At 45.5% G+C, this 22,588-nt stretch overlaps 2 protein-coding genes across 10 annotated transcripts in view; one reads left to right on the top strand and one right to left on the bottom strand.

Moving 5' to 3' along the window:
• Window positions 1-13,513, bottom strand: part of FARS2 (phenylalanyl-tRNA synthetase 2, mitochondrial) — a 499,622-nt gene extending 486,109 nt beyond the window's left edge. For 4 of the 7 annotated variants that reach the window (XM_038584089.1, XM_038584093.1, XM_038584088.1 and 1 more), the window contains exon 1: window positions 13,387-13,513. The gene's annotated coding sequence lies outside the window, so the exon portion shown is untranslated. Of the gene's footprint in view, window positions 1-12,835; window positions 13,053-13,386 lie in introns of those variants that run through there. The other 3 variants (XM_038584092.1, XM_038584090.1, XM_038584094.1) reach the window with 1 other exon arrangement.
• Window positions 13,514-13,932: 419 nt separating this feature from the next.
• Window positions 13,933-22,588, top strand: part of LYRM4 (LYR motif containing 4) — a 159,595-nt gene continuing 150,939 nt past the window's right edge. For all 3 annotated transcript variants that reach the window (XM_038584087.1, XM_038584086.1, XM_038584085.1), the window contains exon 1: window positions 13,933-14,193. In XM_038584087.1, coding sequence (XP_038440015.1) covers window positions 14,108-14,193 — 86 coding nt within the window. In that variant the 5' untranslated portion in view covers window positions 13,933-14,107. The remainder of the gene's footprint in view (window positions 14,194-22,588) is intronic.

Genomic DNA, 22,588 nt, shown 5'->3' with positions numbered 1-22,588 from the left:
TTCCAGCCGGGCCACTTGCTATTTATGTTTCCTCGTTCTAGAGGATGGATTGTGATGAGTACTAGATAAGGTAGCCCATGCAACAGCCAGCCCAACACCCACCACACAGTAAGTAGTACAAGAGTCGTTAGTCCCTTCAGGGAACCAGGACCCAGCAAGGTGAGGGAGAAACCGAGTCCTCAGAATAGCACCATCCACATTTTTAAATTCACATTACTTAGCTTCAAACACAAGAATTCTGCAGCAAGAAAGAAATCCAATTTTGAAGAGAAAGAAGAAAACCAAAGGACAGGAGTAAATGATGAAACCGCAGCTCTAGTAAAAAAAAAAACTCCACTGAATCACTGACCAATCAATTGGCAAATATTTATTGAATGCTATGCAAAGCACAGTCTAATAAGTTATTTTCACATTTACTGCTATTATATATTGTCCGGCACCCAGACCAAATTAAAGAGCAATTAGAGGTAAAATAAGTGGAAGTGACTGATTGCTTGTATTTACAAAACAGTAGTGGAAGTCAAGATTGGCCTGGCCTAAGACAAGGAAATGTCCGCTGAGTGATGAGATGGCATGTTTCTGCCACATGCACGGCTTGGGAATGTGCTCTGCAGCCACGCAGGAGGCGGAAACATAATGGTTAACACAGCAGAAACATTCTGGCATTATTACAGCATGATCAGGGGGTCCCAACCAATTTCAGTCTAAGAATAAATTTTAACTTTGAAAAATCATCTAATCTCCACAAGATCAGACATATTTTTTTTTTTTTTGAGATTGATGTTAAATGAATGAATGGGTATCCAATGATAAAAGATGGTTAGTTCCTAAGGAAAATCTATACTTCAGAGTGCCTAATCACGCCAGGCTCTCCACCCAAAAAAATCAATAATAATAGCAGATAACCTTCTACAGCATTTTCTATTAATCTAGCACTATTTTAAATGTTTTGTATGTATTAATTCATTTAATGATAACAACAGGCTGGGTTATAGTACTTTTATTTTTTTACTGAGATAAAATTGACATATTAGTTTCAGGTATACAACATAATGATTCGATATTACAAAACGATCACCATAATAAGTCTAGCTAGTTAACATCCATCATCATAGTTACAGAAAAACATTTCCTTGTTGAGAACTTTCAAGATCTACTCTCTCAGCAACATACACTTTTAACATCCACTGTATAATTCAAAATTACTTAAAAGCATTAATAAGTCACAGTAGCTTTTTATCACTGCATATTTTTCCGACCACTATACTATGTGCATATGTCTGAAAAGTGAGAGGAGAGCACATTAGGAACATAGGGACTCATAAGCTCTTCTGTCTGTGGCTCCCAATGTTGTCTAGCACACAGACTGGAAATCACTGTCCTACCTGATTGAGTTAACTGACAGGACCATGAATCTTTTAAAATTCATATTCTTCATCCTAAAATTGCAGAACCTGCAGTACAACGTTTCTAGGAGGGAGAAAAAAAAAAAAAAAAAACCCTGGTATTACAGTTGAAAAAACAGGTTCAGAGAGATTCTAGCAAAATACAAAAACCAAAGCACAAGTTCTCTCAAATTACTGATCAAGTAGCAATCATTGAATACATTTTGTATGTGAAGTAATGATCATTCATTACAACCATATGTATTAAGCATTTACACACTAATCATACTTTTTCAAGCATAGAACCAAACACAAAGCCCAATAACCCAACTATGGGACAACTAGAGCTTGAAAATGAGGGCTCACACAGAGGTAAATAACACTAAGGGATGCTAACAGAAAAATAAGAATCAATGTAAATTATTTGCTAGTTTCTCAAGACTGCTCTTATACCACCAATTCAATATGACATGATATAATCTGAAAAATACAAACATTTTGGAAACAAACAGTTGAAATATCAAATCTGCCAAGTGAACCAGGACACATATTTAAGTTCTCTAAGCCTCAGGGTTGCGTTTCTGGTAAAATTGGGGTAAAAGTGTGTAGTTCATTCAACTAGTATGAGAACCAAGAAAGTTTTGTCAGATGTCTTTGGCAGTGCCTAAAAATGAAGTGGAAAATAGTTGAAAGAAGAGAACTGTTAAGCACTGTCTGTGACCCTCAAGAAAGTCTGTGCCATGAGGCTCAGGACCACACAACACTGACATTTGATCATTCTTCCTTCTCGTGAGTGCCAAGAAGAGTTAACAGATCAGGACTGTATTAACCCCGGTATGGCTGGGCTACGGCTGGGCCCCTTCCAAAGGACAGGCTGCAGAGCCACAACAGGGAAAACAACCTCAAAAGGGTACAAATCTTCTGTTCTGAAATACCTGATTGCTTTTTTATGTTCCTATTAGTATTTAGGAGCTTTCTTCTAGAAGTCCAAAGAATGTAAAATAACACTGTTATTAGCTAGAACCATGAACCCATAGGTTCTGTATCAAATGAAACAGTAAAACACTTCCCTTACTTCCACACTTTAGTACAGCCCACTGTCATGCACAAAAAGATTCAACCCTAAAGAAGAAAAAAACCCTTTTGTGGCACCAACTCCCCACTCCCAACTCCCTACAACTGAGGAAGCCACAGGAGACTGGGGACCCAGAGCAATCCATACAATGGGAAAATCCCACCTCTGGGCAGAGGGCAGGAGGACACAGGGATCCTGCAGGGAATAAAAGGGAAATGAAGGCTTTGATGAGTTTCAGAATCTTACAATTCCTCACTCTGTTCTTCCAATTCCTCTCTCTTTGCAAACAAAACAATCTATGGCCTTGTCATGAAAAAGAAAGACCCCTGATTTTGGAAGGTCTTAAGACACCAGGGTGTGTAGATTAACATAGTCATCATAGACTACTGTACCAAACAGAGTGACCAAACATCTCAGTTTCCCCAAGGCAGTTCAGCTTTATGCCTCTTGTCCCAGCATCATTATTTAACAGCATCCACTTCCATTGATCTCAACAGTATCCTGATTTAGGAAATGCATATGATCACCCAAATGTTAAATTAAGTGACTTACCTAAAAAGACATGGAAAAGTTTTGTGATAGCTGTGAAATGTAACCAAATCAACAAAATCCTAGTCAAGTTTTCTCCCTCTCACTCACATACATAGTGTTTACAATCATTTTAAAAGTTCACAGTAACTCTCCCTAGAAACAATAAAACTATTACCAACAATCTAGGATCATAGTCCGCTGAAACTCAAAAAATTTATTTAAAATCATTTCTGCTGTAAGTCAATAGCTTGTGTCAATAATTCATACAGCCTCTCCTGAGACCACTCTTTTAGAAAGAAGTTACAGAGATTCTAAATGACTAGTAACCACGCACAATAACCTGCTAAAATGAGAATCATTTCCAAGGTGTTCTAAAACATAAAATAAAAACAATCGCTACCAGAGGCTCTTCAAGTCAAACTAGAAAAATAGTGCCAATAAAGTTTTTTTTTTTAATAAAGTTTAAGATAATGCAAAATTCAGGGAGAATAAATCCTAAGAAAAAGTGTCCAAAATATGTATTACTCTTCTAAGGAAACTGACAAGATGCTTGCTCAGTTAGTACGCTAAGTGACTATACTGCTTCCCTTATAAAATCTAAAGGGAAACTCAGGCCAACAGGGAATAATGTCATCAAAACAAGTGTAAGAGACACTGTGCTGTGGCTGAACATCTCATATTACCTACAATTGTTGATTGTGATGGGGAAAGAAGCTGGAATATGCAGAAATTTAAGGATTTCAGTCTTTTCTCTTATCCTGTCATGTGACAAATGTTTACTGAGCACTAACTATGAACCTTGCATAGTTATAACATGCATACTATACTATAACATACTATAACAAAACATAGTCCCTGCCCTCACGGAAGTGACTTCTGATGGGAGAAGTCAACATTAAACCAGTACCTCAGAATTACACAGCAATACACTTTTATATTATAAAAAGGCAAAGAATAAGATGCTGTAAGAAAGAATAATAAGATCAAGGTGGTATAATTTAAACTATGGCTAGGGAACACCTTGCTGAAGATGGAATATGTAATTTACACAGCCATTAGTCAAATGAAGAGTATGGGAAAAGATTTACTATTCCAGAGAGGGACCCTGATGTTTAAAATTCCTGAAGTGGGGGACACCTGGGTGCCTCAGTGGTTGAGCATCTGTCTTTGGCTCAGGTCATGATCCTGGGGTCCCGGGATCAAGTCTTGCATTGGGCTCCCTGCACAGAGCCTGCTTCTCCCGCTGCCTGTGTCTCTGCCTCTCTCTCTGTGTCCCTCAGGAATAAATAAATTTAAAAAATAAAATAAAATTCCTGAAGTGAAGGAAAAAAAAAAAAAGCTTAGCCTGTATATGCACACAACAAATTTACATAAACTACATGAGAAAATTCCAAAGCTTCACAAGTAGCAAAGAAATTACCTTAAATTAACAAATGCGAAAAATTCCAAATAAAAATTTTTGCCAAGGCTAAAACAATGAAACTCTCTTTTTGGCACTACTGTATGAAGATATGTTGAGCTGTAAGAAAGCCCAAATAGTTAATAAGAAGCACACTTATTGTCTACTCATCGTGGAGACTAGAGGTACCCAGTTCCAGGTTTCATTTAACAGCTCAGAAAAGTCAGGACGTCAAGCTGGAATCTCTGGTATTCCCTCACCCTTTCTCACAGGCTTTTCTCTTCATGGTTGCAACATGGCTGCTGAGCTTCAAGCATTAGTCTTCACATTAACATCCCAAGCAGGAAAGAAGAGATGGCATAAGCAAACTCTCCGTTGGGAATACCTATCTTTTAACAGGAAGCAAAATCTCTCCTGAAAAACTTTCAGCCAACTTCCTCTTGTTTCATTAGCTGGAAAACCAAACATCTAGCCAAAAGGGAATGGAATCACCATGACGACTTTCTAGACTATTACGACTCATTTCCAGGAACTAGGCACATGGCCACTCAAAAAATTACTGTGTGCTGGCCAAGAAGAAGTGTGGTTGTTGATAGACAACTAACACTATCTGAAATCACCCAATAACTTTTACAGGTAAGTTATTTAGAGCTTATGCAATGGATTCATTCATTCATCTATTAGTATTTATTAATCATCTTGCATATGCAAAGCTAGATGCAAAGTGTTGAGGAAATAACTGTAATAAAAAGCAGACATGGCCCCTGTCCTCACAGAATATACAAGCTGATAACAGAGAAAAGTATTAATCAAATAATCACACAAAGAGATACAGAACTCTAGCAAGACTGCTGTAATGAACTTTGGTGCCTTTTATCAAAAAATCTGTCCCTGTTCTCTTGGTAATTACTACTTCAATTTCACTGTATGTATCCCACATGCCTACATACCCATCTCCAGCTCTCACAGCCTGAATACCATGGGGGGGGGGGGGGGGAGTGCCCCCATTCCTGTCTCTAGGATTTAAACAGGTGGCTCAAACCTAAACTAACTGTAATCCTATGTTCTACCCACAGTTATTGGTTAGAGATGGATGAGCACACAATTTAATAGGACCAAAGGGGTGAACAGAGAGAACTGTAGGGCACTCCTGGTACAGAAGCTCTCTTCTGACATTCTAGAAACAAGTACCCCAGAATTGTTGGCGGCCTTCTACTACCAAGAAAGGAGGCCAGCCTGAGGATAAAGTTGACATTGTACAAGACAGAATGGAAAAAAGGACAAAACCAGGTCTCTGACAATATCACTCAAATAAACCAATTCTAAAACCCATCTGTCTTCTGAACTTCCAAGATACATGGAACAATAAAGCCACTACATTGGTTCAGATCTATTTGACTTGGGTTTTCTGTTACTTGCAACTGCAGTCACTGCTAAAAATACTCACACTCACAACATTAAGAGGGCTTAAAAGAGGAAGATCTGTGTGAAGTTTGAGAAGGTGTCTTTGAGTATTTCTTAAACTGATACCAGACAAATTAGGAAAGGGAGAGTACATTCCAGGCACTTGGGTGAGCATTTGCAATTGCCCCCTCAAGGTCATACTGGCTGTGTTAGTGAGTTTATACAGACTTTTTTAGACTTTATTCTAAAAATGATGCAGAGGGTGGGAGGAGGGAAGGGTGGTACCTAGCCGGCTCAGTTGGAAGAGCATGCAACTCTAGATTTCAGGATTTTAAGTCCAAGTCCCATGCTGACTGTAGAAATTACTAAAATAAATAAACTTTAAATTTTTTTTTAATTTCTTTAAAGATTTCAGTTATTTGTGAGAGAGTGAGTGAGCATGAATGGAAAGAGGAGCAGAGGCATAGGGAGAAGCAGACTCCCAGTTGAGCAGGAAGCCCAACACCCTTTTGGATCTTGGCCACAGCAACTTCTTGCAAGATACATCCATGAAGGCAACAGAAACAAATGCAAAAAATGAATTATTGGGACTTCATCAAGAAGCTTCTGCACAGCAAAAGAAACAGTCAACAAAACTACAAGACAACCTACAGAATGGGAGAAGTTATTTGCAAATGACGTATCAGATAAAGGGCTAGTATCCAAGATCTATAAAGAACTTATTAAACTCAACACCAAAGAAACAAACAATCCAATCATGAAATGGGCAAAAGACATGAACAGAAATCTCACAGAGGAAGACCTAGACATGGCCAACAAGCCCATGAGAAAATGCTCCACATCACTTGCCATCAGGGAAATACAAATCAAAACCACAATGAGATACCACCTCACACCAGGGAGAATGGGGAAAATTAACAAGGCAGGAAACAACAAATGTTGGAGAGGATGCGGAGAAAGGGGAACCCTCCTGCACTGTTGGTGGGAATGTGAACTGGTGCAGCCACTCTGGAAAACTGTGTGGAGGTTCCTCAAAGAGTTAAAAATAGATCTGCCCTATGACCCAGCAATTGCACTGCTGGGGATTTACCCCAAAGATACAGATGCAGTCACATGCAGGGATACCTGCACCCCGATGTTTATAGCAGCAATGTCCACAATAGCCAAACTGTGGAAGGAGCCTCGGTGTCCATCAACAGATGATGGATAAAGAAGATGTGGTCTATGTATACAATGGAATATTACTCAGCCATTAGAAACCACAAATACCCACCATTTGCTTTGATGACATGGATGGACCTGGAGGGTATGATGCTGAGTGAAATAAGTCAACCGGAAAAGGACAAACATTATATGGTCTCATTCATTAGGGGAATATAAAAACTAGCAAAAGGGAATAAAGGGGAAAGGAGAGAAAATGAGTGAAAATATCAGTGAGGGAGACAAACCATGAGAGACACCTAACTCTGGGAAATGAACAAGGGGTAGTGGAAGGGGAGGTAGGTGGGGGGTTGGGGTGACTGGGTGATGGGCACTGAGGGTGGCGCTTGGCAGGATGAGCACTGGGTGTTATGCTATATGCTGGCAAATTGAACACCAATAAAAAAAGTTAAAAAAAAAAAAAAAAAAACATGGGGCTCAATCCCGTAACTCCAGAATCATGACCTGAGCCAGACAGATGTTTAACTGCCTGAGCCACCCAGAGACCCCCAAAATTATTGAAATAAAAATGATGCAGTGTTTTTTTTTGGGGGGGGGAGATTAGCATAAATTACTGTAATATAAATTTACACTGAATATTTTAAAAGAGCTGTCAAGACGACAGAAAAAGACTTTCAGAAAACAGTGTAATGTGGCACCCACGGACTCTCCTCTACAAGGTCTTTAACAGAGGGACATTCGAACTCATCTTGGACATCCTGGTGAAACTGACCTTACTGTCATGAAATGTATTAATCTTGGACAGTCTACCCAGATGCTTTATAAAGTAGGGAGTATAGGCAATTCTTGGAAGACAGGGCTCTACAAATGAGAGTGGCACCATAACAACCAGGTCTCAGGAGGCTCGAAGTGCTCTCACTGCACTGCAACCAAGGTATGAATGGGATTCTAACAGAGCTTAACATCATCAATGTTCAGGCACATGCATTTATTTCACAGTGCTCAAAGACCTGAAATAGATAAATAACAACGCCTGTACCTGGAAATGTCAAGGAGGGAAGAAAGTATGCCTGATAAGCTTTCTTCTGTATCGCGATTTCTCCATTTCCACTCTCCCCTGCCATCCAGAATTCCAGGAATCGTTATAAAGATATTTCTCCCAATAAATGAATCCTTATTAACTGAAGATAACTCTGTATCACTGCCTGTCAATATTACTGCAATTCATTTCACACAAGCCAGGTTTTTATACTCTCAAATATTAGTTAACTCAAGCTCACAATTACACAATATACAGGACACAGGTTTGCCCTGCTGAATTGCTTTAGTTGTGCTCAGCAAATAAATTTTTAAATTAAAAAGCTATGAAATATTAAATCATATAAAGTATTCACTATAATGGCCGAGAATTCATGACTTCTCTGTTTAGCTTCTAATATTAATAACACCCTGCAGCATAATATTGCAATCTACTGTTTGTAAACATCCCCCCAAAATTCACATTAAAATCCTAAGTTAAAAACCAAGGTGATGGTATAAAAAGGCAGGAACTTTGAGGTGATTAGATCAGGAGGATTCCTAAAGAACAGGATCAGTACCCTTATAAGAGGCCCCAGAAAGATCCCTTGCTCCTTCCATGTGAGAACACAGTAAAAAGGCAGCGATCTATGAATCGGTAAGCTCTCAGCAGACACTGAATCTACCACCACCTTGATCTTGAGCTTCCCTGCCTCCAGACCTAGAAGAAATAAATTTTTGTTTATCGGCTATACAGTTTATGATATCCTGTTAAAGCAGCCCAAACAGACTAAGACAAGTATCAAGGATTGTGAGATAATAGAAAATATATATATATATATATATATATATGGTCTCTGCCCCCAGTTCCCGTCTCCTACAACCTTGTTTTATTTTCCAAAAGGCAACAATACTAGAAGCATCTCTTGTTCTAATATTTGGTCTTTGACCCCAGCCCTGACACAGGGATCCTGAAACCCTTGAAAATTCCTAAGTGTTAAGAGCATTAGGAGCATCATTTATTCTTAAGTGACTCTGGGTGGGCTCCTGTAAGGCTCCTGAGGGAAGCTGGTTACCAGAAATACCAAGCCATGATTAGATGCTTGGGATTTTCAGCCCCACCCCCCCCCCCAAACCCGCTTCTCTAGAAAACAAGAGGAGCTAGAAATGTTACTGACTGATCATGACTACATGAGGAAGCTTCCATAAAATTCCAATGGTATGGGGTTTGCAGAGCATCCAGGTGAGTGAACACATCCACACAGGAAGGGTGGTTCACCGCAACTCAATGGGGACAGAAGCTCTTGCACTCAGGACCCTCTCAGACCTCACCCTATATATCTCTTCATCTGGCTGTTCATCTGTATGTTTATCTCAACCTTTAATTAACTGATAATCTGTTTCCTTGAGTTTTGTGAGCCTGTCTAGGAAATTATTCAAACCTGAGAAAGAGGTCTAATTTGCAGCCAAAGTGGACAGAAGGTGTGGGTCACCTGGGGACCTACTACTTGTAATTGGCATCTGAAACAGGAGGGAAGGGAGGGCAGTCTCATGGGAATGAGCCCTTATTAACCTGTGGCATCTGATACTGCCTCCGAGTATCGTCAAAATTAAGCTGAACTGTTAAGACACCCAGCTGGTATTACAGAGAATTGCTTTGGTGTCAGTAAAAAACCCACACATCTGGTGACTAGAGGTGAAGTGTTCTGTTTTGAGTAGTTAAGAAGACAAATAGGAAAGAAACACATAGTAGGAAAGAACTGTAGGATTTTCCTTTACAAAGATGTATCTCCTCCCTCCAAGTTAACAGTCAATGTCATGGAACTCAGTTACTGAATATCAGGAGACATCAACCCGGTATTTTGTCAGTGATTAGCAAAACATAGGCTGTTTTTTTCTTCCAAACAGCATAGTCAGCACTGCAGATCCTAAGTGTTTTCTGTAAACGACCAACTAATCTGGACAAACAAGAGATGGCAGGTATTACTCCCCACTCAAAGAAGTCCATCAGAGCTTCAAATGGGTCTTTATAAGAATTACTGACATGTTGGTGAACTGCCTGGCAAAGCTGCTGGAAGAGAAAATGCACTTTGAATAAATAATAGCTGTCATTACCATCACACATAGCTGGTTGATTAACAAATCATTAGAAAACATACAAACAAAAAAACATCATTCCTTTAAGTTATCCCTCATAACTAGTATAAAAAATGAAGGTGATCTGTAGCAGAATACTACCATAAACCACACTGTGAAAGAATTCCGAAGTTGGTAGGAGTCTGTATTAGGAAAAGATGGTTTCTTTCCTTCAGAAGGCAAAGAATTTGTTTTAAAAAAAAAAAAAATCCTCTAGAAGTGACATTTGATACACTTTACATAAAATCGATTGTCAGTTTTATTGCTGCTGCCCACAAGGGGAACTCTTATCCTCCAATCAATGAAGTTAGATTATATAGCTGCTTTCTAACTTTCTCAGAGAACAGATTTTCTTAGGTATATTTGAAAAGAGCTTCTATAGAAAGGTGAGTCTCAGAAATTCCCCATGAGATAATAATATCTGTGGCACATAAGAACAGACAACCTAAAAAAGGTATTCGATGTAGGTCTTTTCTAAGACATAGTTATAGGGAAAAAAAAATGGTAATAGAAAAAAATGTAAATTTCTCTTAAAAGACTAAAAAGCGAATATAAAAATCAACATTTGCGATTTTCTGAATATTTGTCAGGGGCTAACCAGTTAGCTTCACAAATAAGTGGGAATCCAACGAAATTAAACTTCAAATACATCTGAAATTTACCCATGTTATCCAAGAAAAATTAAAACACCTCAAACTCCTGAAGCTTCCACTGAAGACTGTCTGTAAAGCAGTGTAGCATCACAGCTAGACAGATCATATCCTGGGCCAATGCCTACCCTCCCCGCTTCCTAGCTGCTTACCTCCAGCTCAGTAATCTAACTTCTCAGCTTCCCTATCTTTAAATGCAATTAACAGCTTTCTTTCCCATCAAGGTTCCAAAGGATTAACTGAGATCCTACAAGGACTCAGCTGGCTTCAGCCCTTTCCGGGTACTTCTCTTGCACTCACCGTCAAGCACTCTCCTACTCCCTCCCTCATAAGGCTTCAGAGTTCTGTAGACCAGGATCATCTTTCCCTAGCCCTCACTCAGACTCTTTCCTTTACCCTTTGTAAGGGTAAACCTACATTCTTCATAACCATCTTACTAATACATCCACATATCCAAATCCCGGAATTCTTTTCAAGATTTAGCTAACCTGAGGATCCCTGGGCGGCTCAGCAGTTGGGCTCCTGCCTTCCGCCCAGGGCATGATCCTGGAGACCTGGGATCAAGTCCCGCACCGGGCTCCCTGCATGGAGCCTGCTTCTCCCTCTGCCTGTGCCTCTCTCTCTCTCTCTCTTTCTCATGAATAAATAAATAAAATATTTAGAAAAAAAAAAGATTTAGCTAACCTAAATTCTCTCAAGCAACATGAATACCACCTCCTCCAAAAGGCCCCCTAATTCCTACAGATCAATGCTTCTCTACCAGACTGCAACCAATCACCTGGGGAATTTTTTTAAAAATCCCTGAAACTTAGTCAAAATCACATTGACTGTCCATCTGAGGGGTGGCCCAGGCCCCAACCATGAAAGTGACCTCTCACGCTGAGACCCCCATAGCACTTCCCCAGTACTCCACCTGAAGCACTCTGTACTTTTAAGATTTTATGTATTTATTCATGAGAGACATGGGGGTGGGGGAGACACAGACACAGGCAGAGGGAGAAGCAGGCTCCCCGCAGGGAGTCCAATGCTGGACTCGATCCCAGGACCCCGGGGTCATGCCCTGGACGCTCAACCGCTGAGCAACCCAGGGGTCCCCAGCTTTCTCTATGTGTAACTTGGACGAATGGTGTCCTTTTCCCAGGTGCCGCCTTTTACGTCATTAGCACTCACATAGCACGGAAAGAAAAAAAAAAAGCTCTAGATCTTACTCCGTAAAAACGTGCAATTCCTTTCTTGAACGTTTAAGCAATGCCCAGGACAAACTCAAACTATTAAAATCTCTTCGAATAATCCTGAGGGAAGACTCGCCCAATGACGTGATCAACCTGCAAGAGCGACAGAAGTTTGGGTATCCTATTTAAAAAAAAAAAAAAAAAGCCTTATTTTGATGTTCATAGAAATGAGAGGCCTTAAAAAAAAATCAAATAGGAGGTTTAAAAAGATTTTAATGAAAGTATGTTTGGGGGAAGCCTGGGTGGCTCAGCAGTTGAGCACCTCCCTTCGGCCCAGGGCGTGACCCCGGGTGTCCTGGGATGGAGTCCCACGTGGGGCTCCCTGCAGGGAGCCTGCTTTTCCCTGTGTGTGTCTCTTGTGAATAAATAAATAAAATCTTTAAAAAAAAAAAAAAAAGTATGTTTGGGGCACCTGGGTGGCTCAGTGGTTGAACATCTGCCTTCGGCCCAGGTTGTGACCCCAGGGTCCCGGGATCGAGTCCCACATCGGGCTCCCTGCGAGGAGCCTGCTTCTCCCTCTGCATGGGTCTCTGCCTCTCTCTCTCTGTGTCTCTCATGAATAAATAAATAAAATCTTTAAAAAAAAAAAGTATGTTTGGGGGACACCTGGGTGGCTCAGCAGTTGAGCGCCTCCCTTGGGCCCAGGTCATGACCCCGGGGTCCCGGGATCCAGTCCCGCATTGGGCTCCCTGCATGGAGCCTGCTTCTCCCTCTCGAGTGTGTCTCTCATGAATAAAATAAATAAAATCTTTAAAATGATAATGATAAAAAAAAAGTATGTTCTCTTCCATGCCTTTTATATTTTTTCTTTTCAAACGCCATTGCATCCCAAGGAGTAACATTACCAAGTGCCATCTGGGTGCACGCAGGGACACCAGGTTGCAAGTACGCTGACGGGCGCTTCCTGCCCCTTAAAGTCCCGGAAAATACCAAGTTCTTGGTGAAATGCAAAAGCCACGTTAACAATCATCCGGTCGGCGGGGCAGCCCGGGGGGCTCAGCGGTTAGCGCCGCCTGCAGCCCAGGGCGTGACCCCAGGGTCCCGGGATCCAGTCCCGCGTCGGGCTCCCTGCGTGGAGCCTGCTTCTCCCTCTGCCTGCGCCTCTGTGTCTCTCATGAATAAATAAGTGAATCTTTAAAAAAAAAATCATCAGGTCGGCTAAATGCACGGAAGCGGCCCCGGCGCCCCAGGTCTCCGCGGGCGCAGCAGCCCGGCCCCGGCCCCGAAGGACCCAGGACCCTGCAAAGCTCGAGAGCTCAGAGCACAGGCGGGGAAGGGGAGCCCCGAGCCAGCGCCCCCGACCGCGGCCGCGACCAGGCCAGCACTCGCCCACCGCCCGCAGGAGACCCAGGCACCCCCAGGCACCCCCAGGCACCCCGCGCTGCGCGCTGCTCACCCCCCCGGGAGGCTCCAAGCCGCCGCCGCACTCGCAGCCTCAGCGAGACCCCCGCAGCTCGCTGGGCGCCGCCATCTTGGCAAGAGAGGGGTCCTTGCTCTCAAGCCCCCAAGCCGGTCGCCCCGAGCGGAGCCGTACAGCAGGGAGTCCCTCGCCCCCACCGCCTCGGCGGCCCCCGCGTCGCGACCCCGCACCCCGGAAGCGCCCTTGCGCTGGGGACCCACAGACACAGCGCGGGAAAGTCAAGGCGCCCCGGAAGCCCGGCTCGGGCCCTCAGGCAGCGCGGAGGGCAGCCCCAGCGCGAGGGGGCGGGTCCTCCGCGGCCGGGGGCGGGGCGTCGAGCGGCGGCGCGCTCGGTAACCATGGCAACGCGGCGGCGGGCAGCTCTCGGGCGGCGGGCTCTGGGCGCTCGAGGCGTCCTCGGGCTCGGCCCCGTCCCGGCGGCTTCCCCTCTGCCCGCCTCGGCCCGCGGGGGGGGGGAGGGGGGAGCGGCCGCGCCCGGGGCCCGCCTCCCGGCCGGCGCCTCCCCCTCGGGCTGCCCCGAGCCCGCCTGCGCCCGCCTGCGCCTGCCTGCCGAGCTCCCGGCCCGCTGGCCGCCCCGGCCCGGCTCCGCCGCGCGGTTCACGCGTCCGCGGCTTTGCCGAGCGGGTTGGGTGACGTCGGGGCCTTCCCGAAGACGCCCCGCTTCGCGGGTTTGTTTGTTTGTTTCCCCCTTTCCAAAATGGCAGCCTCCAGCCGCGCACAAGTGTTAGATCTGTACCGGGCGATGCTGAGAGAGAGCAAGCATTTCAGCGCCTACAACTACAGGTGACGCGGCGGGCGGCGGGCGGCGGGCGGCGGGGCCGGGGGCGGCTTGTGTCTGTCCCGCGGCGGCGGCTTCGGGCCCGGGTGCGGAGCCTCCGCCGCCCACCTGCCTCCCAGGCCGGCCAGCGCGGTCCCGGCGCCTCGGGGGGAGCGAGGGGCGGAGAGGACACGTGCAGGGGAGCAGGGGGGCCTCGGACACCTGGGGGCGGGGGGGAACCTCTGATACCTGGGGCGGAGCAGGGGGGCCTCGGATACCTGGGGACGGGGGGCAGGGGGGCCTCGGACACCTGGGGGCGGGGGGCAGGGGGGCCTCGGATACCTGGGGGGGAGCAGGGGGGCCTCGGACACCTGGGGGGGAGCAGGGGGGCCTCGGACACCTGGGGGCGGGGGGCAGGGGGGCCTCGGACACCTGGGGGCGGGGGGGAACCTCTGATACCTGGGGCGGAGCAGGGGGGCCTCGGATACCTGGGGACGGGGGGCAGGGGGGCCTCGGACACCTGGGGGCGGGGGGCAGGGGGGCCTCGGATACCTGGGGGGGAGCAGGGGGGCCTCGGACACCTGGGGGGGGAGCAGGGGGGCCTCGGACACCTGGGGGCGGGGGGCAGGGGGACCTCGGACACCTGGGGGCGGGGGGCAGGGGGACCTCGGACACCTGGGGGGGGAGCAGGGGGACCTCGGACACCTGGGGGCGGGGGGCAGGGGGACCTCGGACACCTGGGGGGGGAGCAGGGGAGCCTCGGATACCTGGGGACGGGGGGCGGGGGGGCCTCGGACACCTTGGGGGGAGCAGGGGAGCCTCGAATACCTGGGGACGGGGGGCAGGGGGATCTCGGACACCTGGGGGCGGGGGGCAGGGGGACCTCGGACACCTGGGGGCGGGGGGCAGGGGGACCTCGGACACCTGGGGGGGGAGCAGGGGAACCTCGGATACCTGGGGACGGGGGGCGGGGGGGCCTCGGACACCTTGGGGGGAGCAGGGGAGCCTCGAATACCTGGGGGCGGGGGGGCCTCGGACACCTGGGGGGGAGCAGGGGTGGCCTCGGACTCCTGAGGGGGAGCAGGGGAGCCTCGGATACCTGGGTACGGGGGGCGGGGGGGCCTCGGACACCTGGAGGGGGAGCGGGGGGGCCTCGGACACCTGGGGGGGAGCAGGGGGGCCTCGGACACCTGGGGGCGGGGGGGAACCTCTGAGACCTGGGGGGGAGCAGGGGGTCCTCGGATACCTGGGGTGGGAGCAGAGTGTCCTCTGAAAACCTCGGTGGGAGGGGAAGCAAGGCGCCCTCTGAAACCTGGAGAAGAGAGCAGGGGGAGGGGGCTCGGCCTTCATGGTATCAGGGAAGAGGTTCCAATCCTGTGATGGTTCCCTGGGTGGCTCTCTGGGGGCGCGCTGACCGCTGTGCTTCCGCAAGCCTCAGGCTCAGGGCCGGTTTGTGGCGCGTGTAGAACTTCCCCGGGGGATGGAAGAGTTGGTCGTGGAAGTGAGCGAGCAGCCTCTGGGAAAGCTGAAGCCTCGCTGCAGCGAGGTGCCTTGACTCGCTTTCCTGGTTGCAAGAATCAAATCCTTGCTCCTCGGGGCACTGGCTTTGAGGAGGCGGTGGGGTGAGAACAGGAGATTCAGGTAGCCGGAAAGGAAAGAAACAGACTTCTAGGCTCTGAAACACTTGCCTTGGCCTCATCAGATGGGGATACAGCTTAAAGGATCTTCAGGATCCTTTAGGAGAGTGACAGGCTAAACTCCCATCCCCCAGTGCAGCGCACAACTTTCCCCACGCCCGCCCCCTTCTCATACTTGCTCTCGACTCCCTCATTCACGTCCATACTTTTGTCTGCCTCACAACCCTTGCTTTCTTACAACTTCTGACTCATTTTTACTGAATGTTTCTTATGGGTTTTCCCTCTGCGTCCTTAGGTTTGATGTTTTCCTACTACCTCTCCAACTCAGACTTTGAGCCATAGTTAGGCCAGGTCTCACTGTGGGTGAGATCGAGTGTCCCAAGAGAGAGTCTGGTTCCACAGGTGCCACCCTCCCAAGGGTGTATGAGCTGGCAGGCCCCCTGGTAGGTAGACCCAGCCCAGTGTTGGTTATGGGACAGAAAGCTAGACCTCTCGAGCAGTGACTAATTTTTAGATACCTGCTTAGAAAAGTCATTCTGTCCTGTAAATTCGAGAGCAACATCGAGTCCTACCAGTAAGACCAGTCAGGTGGTTGAAAGATACGTTTCCTGGGAGAGCCTGGTTCTACTTAGTGACTTTGTCTTTGGAAGGTAAAGTTTTCGAACATGAGGGGTATGGGTGGAATTTTTAACAAAAACTGAATCAAGTACTTAGCACCAAGGACTTCACCAAGTCTGTTGAAGAAACCTACAAAATATGCACGTGAATAAGTGGTGACCAGGTGTTTACAGTCTGGAAGAAGATATTTTGTCATTTAAATTTGCTGAGAATAAATAAGAACTAGGAATCAGTACACAGGCCCCACACTGAAGGGGGGGATGGGGTCGATGTGAAAGCACACTGTAGAGAGGTCAAGAGGGGGCCTCAGAGAATATATAACCTTCAACAAGTCACTCAACCTTAGTATTTCAATTTTCTTGTTTACAAAATTAGCTTGTCGGACTAGGTAACCTCTGAGGACTGCTACATTACTAAAAATCCATTTGGAAATGATTTATGAGCCAGGTGGGGAAATCCACATTTGAGGCAAAATTTTTTCAAGTGAATAAATGCCAAGTCAACAGGGGTAAACCTCAGGAAAATCATTCAAAGCTGTACCTGGTGGGCAGAAAATTGGAAATGGGTTTCTGTATGAGCCACTGTAAAGTAATACACATTTAGTAAATAATTGTTCAAATTATACTTTGAATCATGCTTTTAAACTAAATTTATTTAGTTTAAAATATGCATGTAAATGTACTAACTATAGGAATCTGGTAATCATTTTACATTTTCTTGAAATCATGGACCTAAAACCTGAGATTCCCACCGGTATGAGGTCTCAGATAATAAACTTAATAGTTAAGAAATAATGCCCTTCTGGGGGCGTATGGATGGCTCAGTCGGTTAAGCGTCTGTCTTGGCTTCAGGTCATGATCCTAGGGTCCTGGGATTGAAGCCTGCATCAGGCTCTCTGCTCTGAGGAGCCTGCTTCTCCCTCTGCCTCTGCTGCCTGCACGTGCTTGCTTTTTCTCTCTCAAAGAAAGTCTTTAAAAAAAAAAAAAAATGTCCTTCTGTATTAGGCTGTGTCTTGAGAATTTCAAAGACAGTGCTTTCCCCTTGTGAAGTTCTCTCTGGTGGGCATGCCCTTTAAACCCTCTTGTCTTTAGTTCATCCTCTTGAGAGTCAGCTCTATCATGATCCTCTCAGGACAAAGTGTTATTTTACTTCAGTGTTTTCAGAAACGTCCAAAGACTACTTTGCTCCGTACCATACCAAAACCTGGAGGTAGAAAGGTGAGAGCTTTGGGCTCAGCAAGGCATCTACCGTCAGTGGCTTTTTTAACATACCTCCATAGGATACAGTTATGGAAATCATTTTAACAAACTGTGTTAAGTGCTGTAATGGGTATGCATGGGGTAGAATCAGGAACACTTCCCAGAAGATGACATTGGGTCAAAAGCATGAAACAACATAGTGTGCTCAAATAACAGTAAACAGTAGACGGTTTAATTGCTAGAGAGTGAAGTGTGATTCAGGGGGTGACAGAGAATGAGACAAAGGGTGGAGAGCCCACATATTCAGGGGCCTGGGCACCATGCTAAGGAACTTGGACTTTATTCTGAGCTAACAGGCAGCCAATAAAGCGTTTTAAACCAGAAAATGACATGGCCAGATTTGCATTTTAGGTAGGTCACTGGTAGCTGTGTAGAAAATAAATTTGGGGACTAAATATAAGGACACCAAATGGGGGGATCCCTGGGTGGCGCAGCAGTTTGGCGCCTGCCTTTGGCCCAGGGCGCGATCCTGGAGACCCCGGATCGAATCCCACATCGGGCTCCCGGTGCATGGAGCCTGCTTCTCCCTCTGCCTGTGTCTCTGCCTCTCTCTCTCTCTCTCTCTCTCTCTATATCATAAATAAATAAAAATTTAAAAAAAAAAGGACACCAAATGGGAGCTGATTACAGCAGTGCTGAGGAGAGATTAGGTTCCTAATGAAGGTAGGAATAGTGGCTGATAGAGAAAAAAGACATATTTGATTAATAATTATAGGGTAAACTTGTTAGAAACCTGTGAATGATTGCATTCAGGAATAAGGAAGAAGAGATTCCAAGGAAAGTCTAGAATCACTTCCAGGTTACTATTTAGCTGAGGCACAGAAAGATTAAATGGGACGTTGTGCCATTAACGGACTTAAGAAATACAGAAATAGCTGGTCTTGTGACAAGAAGACTTACAAATACATCTTCAGACATCTTGAGTAAATGTCAGTGATGCCCAGCAAAGGCAGTTATTCACAAGAGTCCACAGCTCAGGGGAGCAAACAGGGCAAGAGTTAACGTCCTTACTTACTTGCCTTGTGACCCTGGGCAAGTCTTTTCACCTCTCTGTGCTGCAGTTTCTTAATCTATTAAACAGATTCTGTAAAGCAGAGATAATGATTTCTCTCTCAAGTGGAAGTTTAAATGAGTTAATACATGTCAGGTGCTTACAGTTGTGCCTGGGGTTCCTCTGTGGCTCAGTCAGTTAAGCATCCAACTCCTAATTTCAGTTCAGGTCGTGGTCTCAGGGTTGTGAGATGGAGCCCTGTGTGATGGGGCACCGTGCTAGACGTGGAGCCTACTTGCGATTCTCTCTCTCTCCCTCCCCTCCATTCCAATGTATGCACACTCTCTTAAAAAAGAGTTTTGATATTAGGTGAAATTTCCAGGAAGAGTATTTAAACAGTTCTTCTAAACCAGGGGCAATTTTATCTGACAATACCTGGAGACATTTTTGTTGTTATAACTTGAGTGAGAGGATGCTAGAGGCATCTAGTAGTTAGAAACAGGGATGTCTCGTTAGAGACCAGGGACGTCTCTGGTCTAAACACAAAGTCCCCATAATAAAGAATTATCTGACCCAAAATGTCAAACATGCCAAGATTGAGAAATCTTAGTGTATGGTGAGAAAATTAGTGTGCTAAGGATGCTGTTCTAGAGAACATCAAAATGTAAGGGGTTGGCCAAAGAATTGCTGCTACAGAAGGCCAAGAAGACATCGTCTAAGAATGTGGTCCCAAACGTAATGGTCTCAGGATCCTGTTAAATTCTTAAATGTAACCGAGGACCCAAAAGCTTTGTGTATGTGTGGCATAGTTATCAATATCATGGTGAAAATCAAAACTAAAACATCTATTTGTGAATGAATTAATAAGCCCATCACATACTAACATAAATGACATTTTTAGGAACAGTAACCATTTTTTTTCCAAAAAAGAAAAAAAATTAGTGACAAGAGTGACATTCTTCAACATTTTTGCCAATCTCTTCAATGAATGTCTTAATAGAAGAAGAGAAGATTTTTATATTTGCTGCTGCCTACAGCCTGTTGCTATACCACATGTCATTTAGCCTCTGGGAAATTCCACTGGACACGCTTAAGAGAGTGAGAACAGGCAGTTGTGGTACTGTGAAAATAATTTTCCTGATGGATCCGCTGGAAGGTCTCAGACCCCCCCAGTGGCCCCTAGCCACACCTGGATAACTACTGTAGTATCTACAAAGAAGAAGAAAACAAGCAGTGCAAGCAGTATCACAGAAGTCAAGATAGTCACATGTTTTTGGAAGGTAGTTGTGGCCAAGGTCACTTGCTTCAGCAAGGTCCAATAAATAAAGATGGAAATGTGATGCCTGGTGTTGGCAGTACCGAGATCTCTAGGGACCTTTACCAGAGAGCAGTGTTAGTGAGGTGGTCAAGGCTGAACCTGGGTTATGGGCGTTGAGAAGTGAATCAGAAGGAAGTAAACAGCTACAGTGAGTATAAACCAACCCACCACCCCAGGAAGTCTGTTTAACGTGATCTGGGAGTTCAGATAACTGTTAGAGCAAGACCCCACAAGAGGTGAGAAGTGGTGTATCTGAGAGCACAGTTGGTCCTGGGACAGGCAGAGAGACACTTTTTTATCGGTGGGTAAAGGAGGCGAAGATGCAGGAAGGATAGGAAGTTGAGGTGATTGGTGCTGTGCCTGAGAGCCAGTTTCTGGATAAAGTGGAAAGTAAGTAAATGTTGAGGAAGCATTATGCTCTCAGATTTATTATTACACATGTCAAACACTATTGTAGCTGTAGGTTTACTTGTCTCTGCCATTCATTCCTTGAAAGCAAAAATTGTTTTATGTCTTCCTTTCTAGTGCTTAGCACAATAACTATCCAGTGTATTTTTATAATTCTTTGTTCAGGACAGCCCAGGTGGCTCAGTGGTTTAGCTCTGCCTTCCACCCAGGGCGTGATCCTGGAGACCCGGGATCGAGTCCCACGTCGGGCTCCCTGCATGGAGCCTGCTTCTCCCTCTGCCTGTGTCTCTGCCTCTCTCCCTGTGTGTCTCTCATGAATAAATAAAATCTTTTAAAAAAAAATTCTTTTTGAAAAGTAAGAGGAAATTGTATTCAGAGGTAACTTTTATCAGCCAATTCCTCTTATAGGTTAAAAATGTTGTAAAATGTGAGAAAAAGGAACAATAATGCCCAAATGCTTACCAAGTTGAGTGTCAGAACTCCTCCTTTCTTCATTAAATGTTTGAGTATTACACTTCCCGTACATTAAGCATTGTGGTGAGAACTGCAAATCAAAATGAGCCTCCCATTAAAGGTAGAGAGCAGTAAAGTAACCAAAAAGCCCCTTATTTTACCCGGCAAATGAGTCTGTTCAGGAATAGAGAAATTGCAACTCAGAACATGCAGGCTAGGGCAAACCATAGGCCAGTCTGGAGAACAAAGGAGAGAAACATTGTAGAGAGAAAGGATGAGGTTAGAAGGGCTGCTTGGAACAAAAGGCAGTTGGAGGAAAAGTGAAGAGCTCTGGGTGGTGATGATTTCTCGTTGGCTGGGCTGTTGCTGGGCCAGGAGAAAATCTTCCTTCTTCTGTTGGGGTAGTAAAGTAAGCTTCTTCCTGTCCACTAGTGTGAGATAAGCTAGACAGCAGGTGAGAGACAGCCCCTACACGGCTTCCCGACTACATTTTAAATGAGACTTCCCTTTATTATATTCACATCATCAGAAGTTTATCCATAAAGTTCAAAGGAAGAAAACGTGTGTAGAGGATCTGACCTCATAAGCACCACCTTAAAAATAAATATCATTAGGAATGCTTTTGACAAGTAATAGAAAACCTTTACACGGTACGTAAGTAAGGGGTTTATTCTCACATAGACAAGGTCTAGAGACAAGGAGCTGCTCCAACTGATTTAGCTGCTAGATGATGTCAAGGTGTCTTGAATGTTTGTTTTCCTCCGATGCTTATGCCTGATGGTTGCAAATGGCTCCTGACATTCCAGATAAATCTATTTGAGGCAAGAAGAAAGCAGGGCACCCCAACCAGGAAAGAGTACATTTCCTTTTCGTAAGGAAAGGGTAAACTTCCTGGAACCTTTCTGGTGGACTTCTGGTTGTAGCATTGGCCAGAACTCTTCTATCACTAGCTGAGCGTGAGGCTGAAAAAGGAAGGTTAGCTAGTCTAGCCTCTGGAGCAGGAGGCCGCACAAAGAAAAGGGTTGGGCAGTGGCTGCTGGGCCAGCCAACAGTTAATGTCTGCCACAGCGGGGGCCAGAGACCTGTGCGGAGGAGCACTCCGGGCCGACCGTGAGACCCAAGGGGGCGCGCATCAGAACCAGAAGCACTGCATTGGTGTTCCAGCATGGGTGACTTCAAGTGTGGGCGAAATAGCCAGCAAGTGATAAAATGGGTCTCGAACAAAGACAAGGGTAGAAAGGATAAATAGCTTGACTCAAGCCTCACAACTGGTAAATGACAGAGTGGGAACTAGATTGCCTCCCAGCCCCCAGTGCGCTGCTTTCTCCAGGACTCCACACTCTGCTGTGGTGTGGGAGCTTCCTGCAACCCCATGCATCCTCCGGCTTGGCCAGAAAAAGTTGTAGACATCAAAGATATTTATTTTCACAATTTCTTTTTAACAGCCAAAGTAGCCAAACAAGCATTCTCTAGTTTTGTGACTGGTAAATTACTAACTGTTGATAATGTCAGGTCTTAATTACTACCTGCTACACCACTAAATGCAATGTTATTGAAGCCTCTTGATTGTAGTCTGAATGAATGGACTGATGGTTCCTATTTAGTAGTCTGTTCTCTCTTGGAACTAGAAGTTGAGGACATGGAACCCTGAGCTCCTGGACAGGACAGGAACCAGGCAGAGGGTTTCCTCCACAGGTTTCTGTGCTCACTGTTGCAGACCTTTTGACATTGACTGCC

This window comes from Canis lupus, chromosome 35, assembly GCF_011100685.1.
Source record: "Canis lupus familiaris isolate Mischka breed German Shepherd chromosome 35, alternate assembly UU_Cfam_GSD_1.0, whole genome shotgun sequence".
Taxonomy (NCBI): Eukaryota; Metazoa; Chordata; class Mammalia; order Carnivora; family Canidae; genus Canis; species Canis lupus.
Note: the sequence above shows the minus strand (reverse complement) of the source record. Positions and strands in the feature narration are given on the sequence as shown.